Source organism: Chaetodon trifascialis, chromosome 13, assembly GCF_039877785.1.
Source record: "Chaetodon trifascialis isolate fChaTrf1 chromosome 13, fChaTrf1.hap1, whole genome shotgun sequence".
NCBI classification, from domain to species: domain Eukaryota; kingdom Metazoa; phylum Chordata; class Actinopteri; order Chaetodontiformes; family Chaetodontidae; genus Chaetodon; species Chaetodon trifascialis.
Window position 1 is genome coordinate 1,668,904 of NC_092068.1, and position 19,028 is coordinate 1,687,931.

The 19,028-nt window shown below is 41.5% G+C and overlaps 2 protein-coding genes across 3 annotated transcripts in view; one reads left to right on the top strand and one right to left on the bottom strand.

Moving 5' to 3' along the window:
- Positions 1–4,563, bottom strand: LOC139341753 (uncharacterized). The gene is made up of 5 exons (XM_070978427.1): positions 4,259–4,563; positions 2,364–3,404; positions 2,008–2,207; positions 1,514–1,627; positions 1–1,108 (listed from the first exon to the last, which is right to left on the bottom strand). Coding segments are annotated over exons 2-5 (705 nt in total). The 5' UTR covers positions 2,366–3,404; positions 4,259–4,563; the 3' UTR covers positions 1–719.
- Positions 4,564–13,370: 8,807 nt separating this feature from the next.
- Positions 13,371–19,028, top strand: part of LOC139341131 (sodium/potassium/calcium exchanger 3-like) — a 186,607-nt gene continuing 180,949 nt past the window's right edge. For both annotated transcript variants that reach the window (XR_011602994.1, XM_070977491.1), the window contains exon 1: positions 13,371–13,730. Coding sequence is in view for 1 of the 2 variants with exons in the window: in XM_070977491.1 (XP_070833592.1) it covers positions 13,550–13,730 (181 nt within the window). In the remaining variant the exon portion in view is untranslated. The remainder of the gene's footprint in view (positions 13,731–19,028) is intronic.

Genomic DNA, 19,028 nt, shown 5'->3' on the forward strand with positions numbered 1-19,028 from the left:
GCAATTGTCATCCATGTTTTATTGAACCACATGAAACAGTGACTGACCATGCCAACACTTCCAGGAAGTCTAGTGCCTCAAAATTACCATTTGCACATTAACCTTTTTTTTTAACAAAGACAAAAAGAGCCATACAAGAATAAATAAATAAAAAAGGGAGTACAAACCTATTGCACAATTAGGCTACACTTGCACAACATAGGAATTAAATTATGCACACATTTGGAAAGAAAAACTTAAACATGTATATAAAGCAGTGGTTTGACTGTGTTCCACAGATAAAGAATTGTGAAAATAGCCGATCTACAGGCTCACAACGCCTCCCACCCATGTTTAGGTACAGCAGGGCATTTTCTGTCTCCTCCCTCACTGAGAGGAGCAGTGAAGACATTCTTTAGCAAACTACAACTCTGCTTTCAAGAACTCAACTGTTGAAATAACTTGACTTGACTGGAAGTACATAAACAGCATATTAACAGTAATAGTACAACAATATTTAACCACAACAAACTGTCTCCATCTGCGTGTGAGTGTATCTCTTTCTGTCGGTCTGTTTGTGTGGGTCTGTCCGTGTGTGTCGGTCTGTCTGTCCGTGTTGGTCTGTCTGTCCGTGTGTCTGTCTGTCAGTCTGTCTGTCTGTCCGTCCGTCCGTCCGTCCGTCCGTCCATGTGGGTCGATCTGTCTGTCCGTGTGGGTCGGTCTGTGTGCTGCCTGTCTGCCTATCTGTGTGTCGCGGTCTTCCTGAAATCGAAGAAGGCCTTATTCAACTTCAGTAGCAGCTGGTTTTCCAAGTTCTGTGAGTGAATCCTTCCACGTCTTGGGGTGAAGAGCAATCCAGCTGTACTGAAAAGCCTTTCACAAGCAGCAGAGGCCGGTAGGCCTGTGTTTAACTTCAGCGACAGTCTGGCTACTGCTGGGCAGGGTGTGAAAATGTCCATACCTTCAGATGTACATGCCAGGTATGTATCCAGCTGCTTGGTGGTTTCCTGGGTGTGTGTGTGCTTTAAACCAGAGAAGAAATCATCTTCATCAGACGTACTTGAAGAGTCATTCGGCTGCAGAGGTGGTTCATCGTACGAAGGAAGATGTTCCTTGATGTATCCAAGGCCTAAATGAAACAACCATTCAATGATGTTACAAAGGTGGGCTAGAAATCAAAAATAATTTCTCCATAGACCAGAAATTGATTTAAAATGTGCTCCTGTAAACAAACTCAAACAAATCTTATTCTAACATGTAGAACACCAAACCAAGTACTTTTAAACCAAGTTTAATAAAGGACAACTTCCCATTAAAATCGTATAATAAATTGTCTGGTGATTTGGTTTTGCTGTAGGCCTACAATGTAAGTCAATGCGGAGCATATTTTCATCATTTCATCAATTTCCAGTCAATATAGGAATTATTTTGACGTCTTGCCAACCTTTGGAGTTACATCATAGCAAGTTTAACTACACAACCCAAACATCTACCAAAGTGGACTTGCTCATATCTTGACTGATACAATTCTCACCTCGTTGGAGGACATCATCAGTCGTCCAGGTCGTTTTGAACATTGGTTGAAGGATAGCTGCAGCAATCAGCTCTGGGTCAGACATCATTTCTCCAAAACGCTTCTCCACCCCACCTAGGAGTAGGGATGTGTTAAATACCCAGAAGGGGAGAGTGGGGTTACATGAATTACCTCCAAGCAAAATGGCATTATATTACACACATACTAAGTATTCTTCAAAATGTAGTTACTATGAGTAGGGTTTAACCACATAAACCCCCATATGGGTGTCTTTTCTGTGGAGTAAGCTTCTGATAAAAATAGCTGATCGACAAGCTCAAAATGCGACGCAGCACATTGTGAGCTTGTCAGTCTGCCATTTTCAACGGAAGCTTTCCTCACAATACCAATGCTGGGGTTTAAGTGGTTAATTACAATGTAGCCTTTGTTGTAAAACAATCATTTTACCCTTTTAGAAATTATGTGAATATTTGATTATTCTGAGCCACCCCTACCTAGGAGGGCATCAACCAGCAGCTGACAGTATTTCAGCGACAGTCTGACGTTCTCAAGCTTTGAGATGAGCACGGCGATTGTAGGGAGGTGATGTCCCATGCTGACTTTGACGTCTCCCTGCAGTACGTTCAGGGCCTTCGCAACTGGAGCCATGGTTTTGGCATACTCAGCCAAAAAGCACATTTCAGCCTGACTGAACCTAAAGACAGACAGACAGACAGACAGATTAATAAATTTAAATTAGAGGAAAAATAACTAGTTACTTTCAGAAGAAAAACCTAACAGGTTGTGTGGCAATTGTAGTACGGTAAGTATATCTACAGCAGGAAATTAAACACATTCACTGACTACTTACATTCCAAGATTGAGGTCAGCACAGACATTTCTCAAAGCCCCCTCTCCTTACAGCCTGGTAAAAGGAGTTCCATCTTGTGGCACAAGGTTGTACAAGCTGGAGTTTGCAATGCTTTTCCACAATCTCTGCAGCAATTACGGACCTTGACATCTTATTCCAGAGAGCTTGACATTTGGCGACAGCTGACCTTGAGAACTTCTTGTAGTTGCCGGCCTTGTCCGCTTCAGCAGCATCAACAGAAGACACTAAATTTAACAAATGGCAAGCACACCTCTGATGTTTTGGCAGTTGGTACCGGAGACCATCGTCTTCAGCCAAAATGGCTTCTACCTCAATGAACTCCATCTCCTCCTCCTCATTCTCAAGGTCATCACTTTTGTCATCTTCATAAGTTGTCTGCTCTGGAGCAGCAGCAGCAGCATTGTTGTTCTCATCTCCAAAGATATGGAACGCTTTTATGAAGTTGGATCCATTGTCAGTTGTGGTTCTGACAATCTTGTCATGGATGTCATACTCCAAGTGTATGTCATTCAACGCACCTGCTAAGACGTCGAATGTGCGAGAGCCCTTCAAATGTCGACATGCGAGAGCCGCAGAATGCCTCTTGAAGGTGCGAGGATCTAACCAGTGTGCTGTAACACCAAGAAAGCTCCTTCTCCTTGCAGACCAGCAGTCTGTTGTCGTGGCTATATATGAAGCCTTCCTCATTTCTTCCTTTACCCTCTCCTTCATCTGAGTTGTGCCACGGCGAAGCTTACTCCGGACGGTGGTTCGAGACATAACAGTTCTCTGTGGCTGTAGATCTGTGACAAGTTCCTTGAAAGCTGGCAGCTCAACTACAGAGAAGGGCTGGAGACCTTGAGCTATGAAGTTGAGTACAGAATTGTCAACAGTTTTCTGAGTGACTCTCTGAAAGCCTTGATTGGGTTCATCAATTTTCAATTGTTTCACAGGGGTAGAAGAGCTCTCAGACCGGTATTTTCTCATCTGAGATGTTGTAGTCAGTTCTGAGTACTTTGCTGCATGTTGTTTATGTTTTCTCTGTAAAAGACAAAGTATAATTTCAGTTAAAAATAGTTAACAGATTAGAATCAAAATCAGAAAATGGTGACCAAATTATTAATAATTTTGATGTTCATGTCTCACTTTCAGGAAATTGCACAATTCAAATCATTCCATCATTTAATCCTCAAATCTATTATTTGATTATTCAATTAATGTTGTATTTACAATTGGTTCAAAAAGTTCTTGTCAAGGACCCCAAAATGACACTTATAGCCCACAGACCCCATTTCAAAAGATATGCCAGGGACCCCATAAAAGATGATATATTTTGTGTTGTTTCTCAATCACTTTAATTTCAAGGACCTCCAATTTTACATGCATTTAATGGCATTTCACTCTCTGGGATCCACATTAATATTGTAAAGTCAATGTTAATTTAACATTGGAATAAACCAACAAGTCCATTTCGTTCCATTTGCACACTTTGAGTTACAGACCCACAAGGGTCCCAGACCCCAGTTTGGGAATCAATATACTGTGTATTTATAGGTATGATCATTATTACTGCTACAATGACTGGGGAAGCGTACAGAACTAAATAATTTTACTCCTTCTAATCATGGGTCTCATTTGCAGTCCTCTAGCCGCTTGGTTCTTAAACCTTTTCATGTCAAGAACCCCCGAATTGACTCATAGCCTGCAGACCCCCATCTGAAAACTAAACACCAGGGGCCGGACCCACTTTGAGAACCACAGTGCTCTAGCTACCATGCTGAGAACCAACTGTTGGTTTGTTATGAAGTGTAAAGTGTCGAGCCAAGTTTCATTTCGAAAAAATAGAAGATCCACAAGCTCTTAAACAAATTAAACGTGGTGAAATGTTTACTTACGTCAACGTGTTTCTTCAGGTTGGATGTCGAGTTGTCGAAAGCAGAGATGTAGTTTGTCTTCGGTAAACACAGGACGCATTTGAAAACATAGCCCCTCTTGACTCTGTCCGCGTTTTTTACTTCTACAAATTCGAACATGGACTTCAAATAAGGCCACGGGTGTTCTTCTGCGTTTGCAGAAAGCTCACGGACATCACCATTATCATCAGACTCAGTGCCGGTGTCTCTTTCTTCATCCCCTACTGTTGCCACTGCCGCCTTGTATTTGTGAGTGGAGCGTCGCAGCGTGCGTCCCCGGGGTCTTCGTTATATGGACATTGGTCCTGCTTCCGTGAATGATGCATTTCCGCTTTTACGTAGCTCACAGTGGAGAACGTGCACTATGATTGATTTCTTTTTTTTGACGAACACATCGCGTGGCCAATTGCATTTACAGCACACAAAAACTAAATGTAACGCTTACTTTTTAGCCTTCCCAGAAATCTACTCGAGTAAGAGTAATAAGTGTCAAATCAATATACTACTCAAGTAAAGTACAAATCCTTAAAATCTGTACTTAAGTAAAGTACTCAAGTAAATTTACTCCGTTACTGTCCACCACTGGTCACGAGCCGATTTTCTTCTGGAAGCACCACTCTCGACCTTTTTTTCAGCCGACATCTTCCACCTGTCTCTCTATCAAAGTGATGAAGCGTGACCAGATTGACACATAGGGGGGCAGGGTTGGGCATGGTGGCAACGAGTTAATTTGGATCAATCAGCAGTCTCAAATTTGTACATAGTGTGATTGACAGGAAAACTGACAAGTTGCATAAGAATTTGACTTTTTATGCTAATTTGTCCCAAAAATGATAGGCCCCTAATCTCCGTGGGCACCTGGGCTTCAGCCCAAGTAAACCCATGCAGGGCTGGAGGGAATGGTGGAGCAGCAACAGGCAAAAAAAAAAAGGGACAACTTAAAGAGAAAATAAAGAGTATGTGCAGGTTTGGATAATGATAAGGAAACTACATTTGTATTACCCAAGTAAATAAAAACTTTGATAAAGAAATGTAGAAAAAATCTCCAAGGCACTCTTGTTTTTTACTCGCTAGTGTAGTTACAATGCAATGCTAATTTGTACTTCCTTGCACTTCCTTAGGAATGCAAAGATCCAGGGACAGGGCAGGGAGTCAGCGGGCGGCCCACTGCTGCTATCTGGTCCTGGTTTGTCCTCATGAATGAGGTATTAGGACAGAGGCCCTCCATTGCCCCGCCTGTCCTAATTGCCTCCATCCCTGAGGACACACCAGGGCCAGATGCTGCAGTGGGTGGGCAGCATGACGAGGAAGAGGAGGAGGATGAGGAGGAGGAGAGGCAGCCAGCAAAATCAGCAGCAGGAAGCAAAACGAAGAGAAGGGAAAAGGATGAGCTTTTGGAACTGATTAGGGAGAACATGCGATTGCAGAGGGAGGCCGAGGAAAGGAGAGAGCAGAGAGAGGATGGACAGACTTTTTGGTTTATTAGAGAGGCGTTGACTTATTAGTGTTTTTTTTTCTGTTCGATTACATTCTGTGTTGTTTGATGTAAATTGTGCATAAAAAATATTGTGTTCTAAATTAAAATCTTATAACCTTATTACATTATCTGTTCCATTTCTTATTTACAATATGAGTAGACGTTTGAACTACTTTTCAGTGACAACACAATTTGTTTATTATTTTGTGATATTTACAGATATTGACAAATATGAATATACATATAACATATGAATATTTCTAACTATTTACAGGTGGGCATTCTTAAATTGTACAACTATTTACAAAAGAGCAGAAGAAATTACTATTTACAGAGATTAGCTGATTTACAGAGCACATATATACAGTTGAGGCTGAGCAGCGGTCCCTGGTGGTGCTGCTGGACTGGATGGGATGCCACATGGAAGACCTTGGAGTCTTCTGGCTGTGAGTGGGACATCATCTGGGGGGTGGGGGATGCATGTCTCCACTGCCCACCACATCGTCCATCATTGGGGTTTGCAGGGCTGATGCAATCAACGGCTGCCATGTTACTAAAATTTGTTTAAAAGAGATAATAAAAACACAAATTACTTCAACAAACTCAACTGTATACAAAACACCTTAAATAGGAATAGCTTCAAAATTAATGTACTTGCCCTCTAAAGGTAATCATGGTCAAGGATACCCTCCTCCAGGGCAGACACCTCAGCAGACAGCTGGTCCCGCCAGGGAGCACCACTGGCTGCCTCCAACCCATTCTCCCCCTCATCCTCCGGCATGTTGTCCTGCACTTCATCCGCTGGGGCCATGATGTCACCAGCACCCAGACAGATGTTGTGCAGGACGGCACTTGCTGTTATGACCTGTAGAAAAGGAGAGAAAAATAGATACATTGAATGTAATTAAAATTGCTGCTCACCAGTTAACAATAATCAAAATCCTGTTGGGTAATAATATACCTGAGGCACAAAGGTGTGGTGCACCTCCAGCGCTTGGAGGAAGATGGCTCTAAACCGTGTCTTCATCATTCCAAAGGCACACTCTATGATAGAGCATGCCCTGGAATGATGGCTGTTAAAGTGCTGGGCTGCCACACCTTGCACCGGCCGCTTGTAGGGAGTGATGAGGGGGAGTGGATGTTGGAGGCACGGGTACCCGCCATCTGCCAAGATGAAGTGCCCTGGAGGAGGATAGATGCCACGCCTGTACAGTGGGCTGTGCCGGAGTACTCTGGAGTCGTGCACCGACCCCGGCCAGCCCAAGTACGTATCAATGAAGAGGCCCTGATGGTCACAAACGGCCTGCAAGATTATTGAAGCAAACAGTTTTCTGTTCCGATAACAGTGACCATAAGGGCTGCTTGGAGGCTTGATCCTCACATGGCAGCTGCCGATTGCTCCAGCAGCTTTTCAAAAAGCTCTGTGTCTTGCCAGCCTTGCAAACCCCTTAGTTACTGCCGCCAGGTCTTTTGTGGTCTTGGGGAGGTAGATGACCCTGTGGCGAATGGCCACCACCTCCTCAGTGCGGGTGCCTCACAGCAAGAAGGTTGCCGGTTCGATCCCCGGGTCAGGCGGGGCCTTTCTGTGTGAAGTTTGCATGTTCTTCCCATGCATGCGTGGGTTCTCTCCGGGTACTCCGGCTTCCTCCCACAGACCAAAAACATGCTCATTAGGTTAATTGATGACTCTAAATGGTCCGTAGGTGTGAGTGTGAGTGTGAATGTTTGTCTGTCTTTGCATGTGGCCCTGCAATCGGCTGGCGACCGGCTCAGGGTGTACCCCGCCTCTCGCCCACTGTAGCTGGGATAGGCTCCAGCCCCCCGCAACCCCGAAAGGGATAGGCGGTATAGATAGTGGATGGGTCCCCGAAAGGGATAGGCGGTATAGATAGTGGATGGGTGGATGGACAACAACTGTAGTGAATGTTAAAGCTTAGACCAATACTGCTTCATTTCTCCATCTGTTACACTTTGGCTTCTCAATATGGTTCTGATGTTTAATAACACAACATTTTAATAGGCTATTGAATTAAGTCAGGGTTATTTACAGGGTTTGTACACATTTAACTATTCAACCAGCACTTTTCAGATCTTAAAAACATAGCATTACAATTACAGCATACAGAACCCTGTATCAAGACTTATGGTTAAATGACATACAGTATATGTCAGTCCATAGTTCATATGGCAAGTGTTTGTCACTAAACGGTATCGTTTACCTCAAACTATGCTAGCTATGTATGAACATTAATATGGGTTAAAATAGCAGGTTAATGTTACCTCCCCACGGCGCTCTCCCAGCCGGAGATAAACGTAATGCCGGTGTTGCCGGAGTCGCCTTTCCTCTTTTTCCAACAATTGATTCTGTTCTTTTTAATATATATTAAACGTGTACGTGTGTTTTTCTCGGGTTAGGAGGGAAGAAGTTCTAACGTCGTGACGCAATCAGGAAATGCTCCGAAGGCTAGACCGTCCCATTTACGTTCCCAACGTTTCTCTCTTGCAGTTGTTTTGGGTTTGTGTGTGTTTTGTTATTTGCAGCATTTTTCTTTCGCATTTGTTTTGTGTGTTTGTAAGTTTTTGCTTTTGCTTCGTTTCTGTGATTGCAGCATTTTTGTCTTGCAGCGTTTTTCTGTTGCATTTGTTTTATGTGTTTGTGTGTTTTTGGCTTTGCATCATTCCTGTGTTTGCAGCGTTTTGCCGTTTGTGGCATTTGCCCTTGTCAGCCACCGTAGCCAAGCTCATAGATTGCACCCTGGGAGCTCGCCCACATTGCCCATAGCAAAAACCGGCCCTGTTAAAGGAAGAGCAGCACTATTAACCCTTCTTATATATTCAACTCAACAAAATGGCAACAAGGAAGTGGGAGTGGCTAAGGCCTGCCTAGCACTATATATAGCCCAGGAGGGACATTTCACTATTGGCTACATATGAATAATATCAAGATGTCAGCGCCAAAAACAACCAGGCTGACTACACCACAAGAGGGTTGAGTGCGGTTCAGCTGAAAGAGTCTAACTGAAAGAGTCAAACTCATTACAAACAGCCAACGAGTTAATAGACATACAGTCCAAAAAAAGAACATCAAAGTTGAACAAAGACAGGTCAAAATAAATATTACAAATAGTCCTTCAGCATATGCTTTTATCCAAAGTGATGTACATATGAATTCACAAACCAATGGCACAGCATCGGTGGCAGTTTTGGGGTTCAGTATCTTGCCCAAGGACACTTCAGCATGTGGACTGTCGGGGCCAGGGATCAAACCAATGACCTCCTGATAGGTGGACGACTGCTCTACCTCCTGAGCCACAGCCGCCCCTATATAATTCAATTCAATTCAATTCAATTTTATTTGTATAGCGCCAAATCACAACAGAAGTTGTCTCAGGACACTTTCCATATAGAGCTGGTACAGACCAAGCTCTTTTATCTACAAAGAAACCAACAATTCCCCCATGAGCAAGCACTTGGCGACAGTGGCGAGGAAAAACTTCCTTTTAACAGGCAGAAACCTCGAGCAGAACCAGACTCTGGGTGGGCGGCCATCTGCCTCGACCTAACTATTATATATATATACAGGTACTTCAGAAATAGGTGTATATGTAAATATATATATAAAAGAAGTAAAAGTGCGCTGAAAGCTCGCCAGCCCAGACCTGGTCAACTCTGTGCGGCAGCGGCACACCACCGGGCAAGTGGTTGTCACCGACACCTCACAGTCAGGCTTCCACAGTGTCTGGCATTTCACTGTGATCAATAATTAGCAACAGCCGCAATTCAATGCAACTATCTGAGTCAGCACATACAGTCAGACCTAAATTTATATATTTTGATCAGCATCTCATCTGACGACATTGTAAGTGCGTTCGGCACGCGTAATGGTCACTCACCCTGACCGAATGTACACAGGTGAAACAGGGATGCGAACTAATCAATTGACGTCGCTGTGCCAACCAGAAACAGCCGTGATATCCTACAGAGCATATATACTGCATCTATCTCAGAGCGCTTGAGAGACAGAGAGAGACAGACACATGGAAAAAACGTAAGTGATGATCGGTGTCCGCTATGACCCATGTCATTTCATTCCAAATACAAATGTTATCATAGTAATGCTTAACGTTATCTACAAAGATGGAGTACATCATTGCTTTGAGGAGGATGAGGAGGCCGAGGGTTTACCATTTAAGGACCTCATACTTAGACATCAGAATCAGAATCAGAAATCCTTTATTTATCCCCGAGGGTAAATTGTTTTTGTTGCAGTGCTCCTTACAAGAATAGAATTAGAATAAAATTAGAAAAGAACGAAAAGAGAGAGAACTATATATCCATCCATCCATCCATCCATCCATTTTCTATGCCGCTTATTCCTTTCGGGGTTGCGGGGGGGCTGGAGCCTATCTCAGCTGTCAACGGGCGGGAGGCGGGGTACACCCTGGACCGGTCGCCAGCGATCGCAGGGCAACATATATACACAAACAAGTATTCACGCTCACACCCACACCTAGGGGCAATTTAGAGTCACCAATTGACCTAATGAGCATGTTTTTGGTCTGTGGCAGGAAGCCGGAGTACCCGGAGCGAACCCACGCATGCACGGGAAGAACATGCAAACTTCACACTGAAAGGCCCGACCCGGGAATCGAACCGACAACCTTGTTGCACGCGCACTACCTGCTGCGCCACCGTGCAGCCCAGAACTAAATATATAAAAAGCAAATATAAAAACTAAATATTCATGTTGAGAATATATATATATAAACAAAATACACCACAACATATAGAACACAATATAAAACAATGTGTGTGTGTGTGTGTGTGTGTGTATATATATATACACTGAGAAAAAATAAACAGTATATACAAACGGGTGTGCAAAGTAATACAAACGGATGTCATGAGACATGAGTGACGTCAGTCTTCTCCTGGGAGAAGTGTGGGCGTCGGACACTTTCCTGCGTGGTCTCAGTCATCCTCGAAACTTGTCATGCGCCTCGCCAGCGGTGTTCTTAAAGGTGAGGTGAGGAGCTGCTGTGATTGGTGAAAATTTGACTCGGCTGTGTCAAACCCACTCAACGCCTTCTCCCCTCCCTCTTTCCGAATTGCGCCGGTGGGTGGAGAAGGGGGAGGAGATGCGCCGGTGGCGCAGTGCACAAAAATACCAAAGTCTGTGCTGCCACGCCCCATCGGCGCAGCGGACCTGACTTTGCGCACCCTGTTTTGTTTTTTTTCTCACAGATGTTATGACCCAGCTTGCTAGGGGTAAGGAAGTAACAAAAAACAACTGGATGGAAATGGTTGAAATTAGTTGTTTATTTAAATAGAAGTGTTTTAAATTGTTTTAATACACAAAAGGCAAAAGGCCAAGACAACGAAAAGAGCGAGTGGGTACTTTTCAAACCAATGAAATAATCAAAACCAAAAGAGAACTCCCCAAAAATGAGAGCTTAAGTAATTATAACTAAAAGAGAACACTCCAAAACAGAGGGCTTACCTAAGTCACACACAAAATAAAATGGAAATAAAACCCTCCTAAATGAGGCCTACAGTTTAGATGAAAAACGAATTAGCCTAGTGAGGCTAACAGTCAGTATCTCTAGTGTGTGCAAAAATCAGTCAGTGTCTAAACTAGCTCAATTCGAGTCTGGCTACCACAAATAGGACAAATCTAATACAGACAATGATTCTCTACATGTGCGAAGGACTGGTCATGAGATATGCCAGCCACCGACTGCCAGGCTGAGATGACTCTTGTAGCTGCAGGAACAGCTTGCAGGCGATTGGGCAGTGGCTGGCTCGGAGGAGGAGTCCGGTTTCCACACCCCTTCACCTGCAACCACTCACACACATGCAAGACACATGCACACACACAAAACACATTGAAAATGGTGACAGCCATAACAACAGATTACATGTTTCATGTACTGCTGTCTGGGCATAGGGACAGTTTTATCAAATATGACAAAAAATTAATTTTATACAAGTTACGTACTGCAGCTTTAACCGGTGTGTGACTTTATTTATCTATATTTTCTTTTGACTAATTTTTGTTAATAAAATTGGTTTTAATTGGGAACCGTCTCACCCTGTGGTATTTGAACCTGTGTGACCTTGGTTACTAAAGCAAACCTTAGTTCAGATTTCCTGGGGTGTAATTCCCCAGGTGGCGTTGTTGCAATTAATATCTGGTATCTCTCCATATGTAACGCCCACCTTCTCACGCCACTCAAAGAGGCTAATTTTCAAGAACTTAACATCAGTCTTTCTGTTTGGATAACTCGCCATAAATACTTTGCATAACAGATTAGGCACATTAATGAAGCTTCAGATAAAGAATGCATATCATTTTAGACTTAGCCCTACATATACACAGATCAAACTGTCTGACCCAGTAGTTAGTATAAAGTAGATATATTATTGTGATACAATAGGAAATACAAAACCCCCCTCTACAACAGTCAGTAAGGTCACAACCTTTTTGTCCTCATAGGAATAATTTTGAAATGTATGATTTTTTGCTTTGTATAAACAGTGTAAAAGAAACATTTCAGAAGATAAGTGGGCCTGAAATACCATACTGTAATATAACTTCGTTACGCAGTTTCCTATATAGGCTTTTGGGTCGATCATCAATGTCATTCCTCCACAGCGACAACAGCTGCATCTCTGTCAGTTCAGAAAATTTCAGTTCAATACAATGATTTTACTGACTAGTGTAATACATTGCCCAATCAGCGTTGCTCTCTCTCTCTCTCTCTCTCTCTCTCTCTCTCTCTCTCTCTCTCTCTGTCTGTCTGTCTGTCTGTCTGGCTGTCTCTCTCTCTCTCTCTCTCTCCCTCTCTCTCTCTCTCTCTCACTCACTCACTCACTCACACACACACACTCACACACACACACACACACACACACTCACACACACACACACACACACACACACACACACACACACACACACACACACACAAGCCCCTACCTCTGTCTCTCCATGTGACATCTCCAAAGCAGCACATACAAGCAAAAAGTTAACGTTAACATTATGCATCCACGGCGATAAACCATAATTCTGTCCCGTAGCACTAACCCGGAAGCCCACCCTCTAACTCCAATGATGGAGAAGGAAGAAACGGTGGAGGCACTTAACATCAAGCTCTTTAAAATGCGTTAAATACTTTGCGGTTAGCCATGAACCGGAAAATAGGGACATCAAAATAAAATAGTGCATTATTCTGAGTCTATCCAGAATAATCTTATTATAGCTACCATTCTTCCAGCTAATAAAAGATTATTCTATTTTGCATTTTTGCATCAAAAGCTAGTGAGAAAAGAATATGACAATTTGATATGGGACAATTCATTCCAAATTAATGTGAGCTCTGTGTGAACCACACATTAAACTAATCATCATCAGGTGCAGCCCTTAATTTAGAATATCTAGCCATTACTATTAAACATAGATTTGTTTGACTATGTATAGAAATTATCTTGGACAAGTTACCTTGGAGATAAGTAATGTTTTATCATCTTTTTTTTTTTTTTTTTTGGTTAAAACCCCCACATAAATGTTAACGTAAAAGCTTTACTTTGAAATTTGAGACCGGATGTTACAGCTTTAACACTTTCGCTGACTTTACTAATCCATCCACAATCCAGTTATATCTGCTCTCGTCGAATAACTTCAGTGCGTATACAACACGTCTGTTTGTCTCTTCCTCCTCGGCTCGCTTCAGTTTCTTGTACATTTGCGCCACCACCGGGGGTTCCGCTGGAACGCTCGCTGAAAGAAGAGCTCCATGGCCCGCGTGGTGGTTGAAGGGATGCCGGAGACGATCGTTAGAGGAGGAGTTATGCTGAGCAGACGGAGGAGCAAATTCAGGCGGAGAAAACGAAAGGACTTGTTTGCCCTCCAGATGTGCTTTGCGGTGGTACTGCTGGGGCTCGTTGTAGGGCTCCAGTCTATGGAACAGAAAACAGGTGAGGGGCAGTTTCAACATCTTTGTCTATGTCAACCAACCTGCAACACACGTTTAAATAAAAAGGTAGTGTCCATATAGAGTTTGTGGGAAGCTGGAACAACAGGCAGTTTGGAGACGAAAAGGCTGTTAGAGAAACATACTGTTTTGGGTGTATTTACATCTATGAATATTCTTTGTACTTTTTGTTCCACTTAAATTTCCCGAAGCATAAGCCTTACTGTGATTAATATTCGTGAAGAAAATATACAGAAAAAGTGTAGGCACAAATGTATAATGTAAATGTGAACATAATCTAAAACATTTTAAACATATAAAACAATTTTTAAATATTTGTCAAAGCACAGTAGGCTAAGGTCAATATTGATTATTGAACAAAGACACTACATACCTACAGTTATTACACTAAAGATTTTATAAGTTGCCATTGCTCAAACTGACAAAGATATGAAACAACATAGATCCCATTAGTTTTAGTGTAGCTGTATTAGATTGAATTTTTGTTGGGGTGCTGCTTTTTGTGAACCAGTGCACACTTTAATAATCAATAATCACAAAAAAAAAAAAAAAAAAAAAAAAAAAATCAGTAACATGCATTGTTGTTGGGAATGGGAATGGTATACCAGTGACTATGCTATTCTGTATTGCTTGTATCACTTAAAGGTCCAGTGTGTAAGATTTAGTGGCATCTAGTGGTAAGGTTGCAGATTGCAACCAAGTGAATACAGTTTACCTCACCCCTCCCTTTCCAAATGTTTGGGAGAACCTATGATGGCCATGTAAATCTTACACATTGACCCTTTAATAGAAATCCCCTTGTTTTACCCTTTCCTGTTAGCTACAGTAGACAAAGGACAACTGATGAGATGGATATGAGGTGTGACTGATCTGTGGCAGACTAGGTAGTCAGTTTATTCTGGAAACAGTTGCAACATTGACTCAATGACAGGTTTAATGACAACATTTTTTTAACTTGAAAGATGATTTAAACAGTGCCTTTGCAAGCTGGAGATTTGATATGGATGTCGATATTGACTATATTATCAGAAATCATCTCGTGATCAAACTAAACTAATCTAAACTGTCTTTGGCCAGAGTGATAGCATATATACAGTATGAATTTCTACATAAAGGGCTAAGTGTTTACTAAATTGACAGCTGAAGAACCTGCTGATTTGTTGCTGATAGCATGCTGAAGCTTTTATTTTCAGGGGTCGCCAGATGTCTACAATATGTAATAGGAAAAGCAAGAAATTCTCACAAGTGGCACATTTCACTTCATGTGCAGTTATGAAGTTTCCCAAGACTGGGCTCATGATGAGTGGTTCTAATTTGGATGGTGTTCAGTGTTCTCAGTTATGGCACTCATCATGATGTACATCTGTTTTTATTATTTCAGGTCAAGCCACACAATCAATCAATCAATCAATCAATCAATCAATCAATCAATCAATCAATCAATCAATCAATCAACTAAGTGTGAGTATACTCCCAAGACAACTTTAGTGAAATGAACAAAAATGTTGTACTGAAAATATTAATGGTTTAAGATTAACAGTTAAAAGAAAGTTTGTGCTTTGAGATTTATTTATTTGTACAGGTTAAAATCAACCAAACAATCTACATATAACAAAAAAATAAATGAATGGGCATGGAGATGTTTAGAAAGAATTTTGTGAGTTAGGGCCCCTTTATCCTATTGAGAATTTCCCTGTTTATATGAGATGTTTGTGAAGATAAAAGTTTAGTACAGTGTCTAAACCTGGGGTGGGGAACCGCCGGCCTCCAGGCCGTATGCAACCCAAAGGCTGTTTGATCCTGCCCACAAACGTTTGATCCTGCCCGCGAGGCAATTAACCCTCTGAGCCCCAAGCAGTTTCTAGGCATTTTTTACTCACTGTGGGTTCATTTTCCCTGCAATATATAAGTCCAGTGCCTCTATGGACACAGTACAATGATGGCTAGAATTAGGGAGAACTGAAAAATTTGTTTTTGTTGTATAACAGGTATAAGAGAGTTAGAAGCATTATAAATCGCAAAAAAAAAATTTCTTATTTAGTTTTTTTATAAAAACTTAAAAGAATCTGTATATACAAGAACAATTCAATTCAATTCAATTCAATTCAATTCAATTTTATTTGTATAGCGCCAGATCACAACAGAAGTTGTCTCAGGACACTTTCCATATAGAGCTGGTACAGACCAAGCTCTTTTATCTACAAAGAAACCAACAATTCCCCCATGAGCAAGCACTTGGCGACAGTGGCGAGGAAAAACTTCCTTTTAACAGGCAGAAACCTCAAGCAGAACCAGACTCTGGGTGGGCGGCCATCTGCCTCGACCGGTTGGGTGAGAGAGGGAGAGCAAGGGAGGGAGAGTGAGACAGACAGACAGACAGACAGACAGACAGACAGACAGACAGACAGACAGACAGACAGACAGACAGAAAGACAGACAGACAGACAGACATGCAATCACAATGCAACAGCACAATGCAAGTGTCCACAAGCATTACCATCTTTGGAAAAATAAACTGGGGGTTCCACATGCTATTGATATTGAAAAGTTTACATTTATACAACCTGTGCAAACAATCTCTCACCTTCTCCTCCTGGCTGCTGGCCTCATCTCCTGCAGTTCAGGTGACTTTTTGCTAAATCGCTGTCATGTGACTTTAGGTCACAACATAGTCATTTAATGCTCTCCAGTTGTGCTTGGGACTGCAGAATTTTCTGTTTTTTACATGATTTGGTTAGTGCAATTTTTTATTTTTTATTTTTTATTTTTTTGGCCAAATTTGAAATGCAACATATAGAATATAGTGATATTGATGAAATTCCACTTTTTTAAGATTTTTTTTTTATCTGATGGAAGAATTTGTAGCATATGATCCATTCAAGAATTGTCAGAAATTTGGAGATCAAATGATAATTTTTATTATGTAATGTTATATTTCTGGCTGTGATAAGTAGTGTAATTTTATATTCATCATTTGAAATAAAAGATGCTTTTCAAACCTGCCAGGGGTTGTGAGGTTAAGAGGGTTAGTTTATACAAAAAAGCAATTTTTATTGTGTGATAAAAAAAACAATAATAGACCAACACATCCTTCCAGGTGGTCCCCTCTGGCTGTATGCCTGTCAGGGTTAGGGTCAAAGTGAACGCATTATACATGTTGCAGTTCCGTTTTTCATAACATGCATTATGGGGACTGTCAAGAAAAGGAAAGTAGATGCAGAATGTTGCCAGTCCAGACTCACAAGGAGAAGAAGACAAAGTAAAATTGTTCCAAAGTGTCACTTTTTCTCGATGAACAATCAGAGTTGATTACTAATAAGGTGCAAGATATTGAAAAAACACTGAAGGTCACTGCAGGTTTGTAGCAGAATTTGATACTAGGGAGGAATTGCTGTCTTTGCAAGCCATGCATGAAACTTCCAACGATGAGGATTTGTTTGAGCAAGTTTTTTTCTGGCTGTTAACAAATTTGAACTTACATTTGAAATGTTAAGTGGCCTTCCCACACATGGAACCATGGCCATGGTTGACCCACAAAAGGGATTAAATACACTGGTGCAAGTGCAACTGAAAAGATGTAACTGTGCATTGTCTTGCTTTGCAAGAGCAAAAATTTGCTATGACATCTGAATATGCTGCTTAGTGTGAAAACAGCTTTGTGCACATGGTGATACATTGCAGGACAGCAGAAATCAACAAAAAGAACTAGACATATTTGCTATGCCATTCGATGTGAAACTGGCAAATGTGCCTGACAACCTGTAATATGAAATTATTGAGCTGGTTAAAAGCTAGGTACATCAACCTCCATCTGTTGGACTTCTGTAAACTATATGTACATCCTGAGGATTTTCCCATTCTAAAGGGACAAGCACTTAAGTTTGCACCTCTTTGTTTGGGACAGCCTAGTACTGTAAGCAGTTTCAGAACTGACTTTTGCAAAGAATCAGTTCTGCTCAAGACTGACTGACCCAATCCTGGAAAACCAACTGGGAGTAGCATCATCACTACCATCTGACATCAAAGGCCTTGCCAAAGAAAAACTGTTCCAGCTGTGATATATTTGCGCGATAATTTAGTATGGCCTCTGAAAGATGTTATAAAAACTGAAATATTCCTTAATAGAAAAAAGGTTGGTTACTGCCAGTCCAAACTGTAGTGTAGTGAAAAGTGAAATATAGGTGTACTAATTTAAATTATGGCAGTTCTTAAATTCGAAAACAAGCTAAACATTCTCTGGTTCTAGCCTCTCAGATCTGAGGATTATTTGCTTTTCTTTGTTTTATATCATTATAAATAGAATAGCTCTGTGTTTTGGACTGCTTGGTACCTGGATTTTTATTTTATTTTATTTTTTTTATACTTTACTCTCTCTGAAGAAATGTAATTTCAGTAAGTAATTTCAAATAAGTCCAAACTTATCAATTTCAATATTGTTAATATTTAGAACATTTTTTCATTTATTTACAACATTGTACACACCACACAAAATAATACATTTAATAATAATAAGTTCAAGCACTGATCCTCACAACCAGCAGTTACCACAACATATATGCACAAATAATCAGAGGCAACTGCTTTTTAAATGTATAGCAGCATTTATTTAACTTCAGCAGTCCTGACCAACAATCAATAATCCTTTAATCAGTAAACATCTATTGTCCAACTACAACACAAGTAGCTATAACACAAATAGTAAGTGGACTGTATATATATATGGCACTTTTCTAGTCTGATGACCACTCAAAGCGCTTTCACAACAAGCCTGCATTCACACACACACATTTGTACGGTGGCTCACACATTGATGGCACAGCATCTGGGGTAATTTGGAGTTCGGTGTCTTGGCCAAGGATACTTCAGCATGTAGGCTGCTGAGGCCTGGAATTGAACCACCGACCTTCTGATAGGTTGAAGACTGCTCTACATCCTGAGCTACAGCCACCCAAAGTAAGCAAATATACTAACAAGCGTAAGGCAGAAAGCAAGTGTGTAGCATGTGTGTGCGCTTGTGTGAGCAAGCATGTGAGGGGGTAAAGGGAGAAGGGAGAGAGAGAAGGCAGGATGGCAGATGTGACCGGATCATTGGCTACTTCACACAAGGGTCAAGACCGCAAAGCATGACAAAGAGATACGAGAAGCACAATGGAGGACGTTCTTACACGTCTCCCAAATCTGAGTTATGTTACCACACTATCTGAGACTCACTGTATGTGTTTGTGGATAGAGGCATGTGGGTGTTTATGTGTGTAGGTTAGTAAAGGGGAGAGAGTGAGAG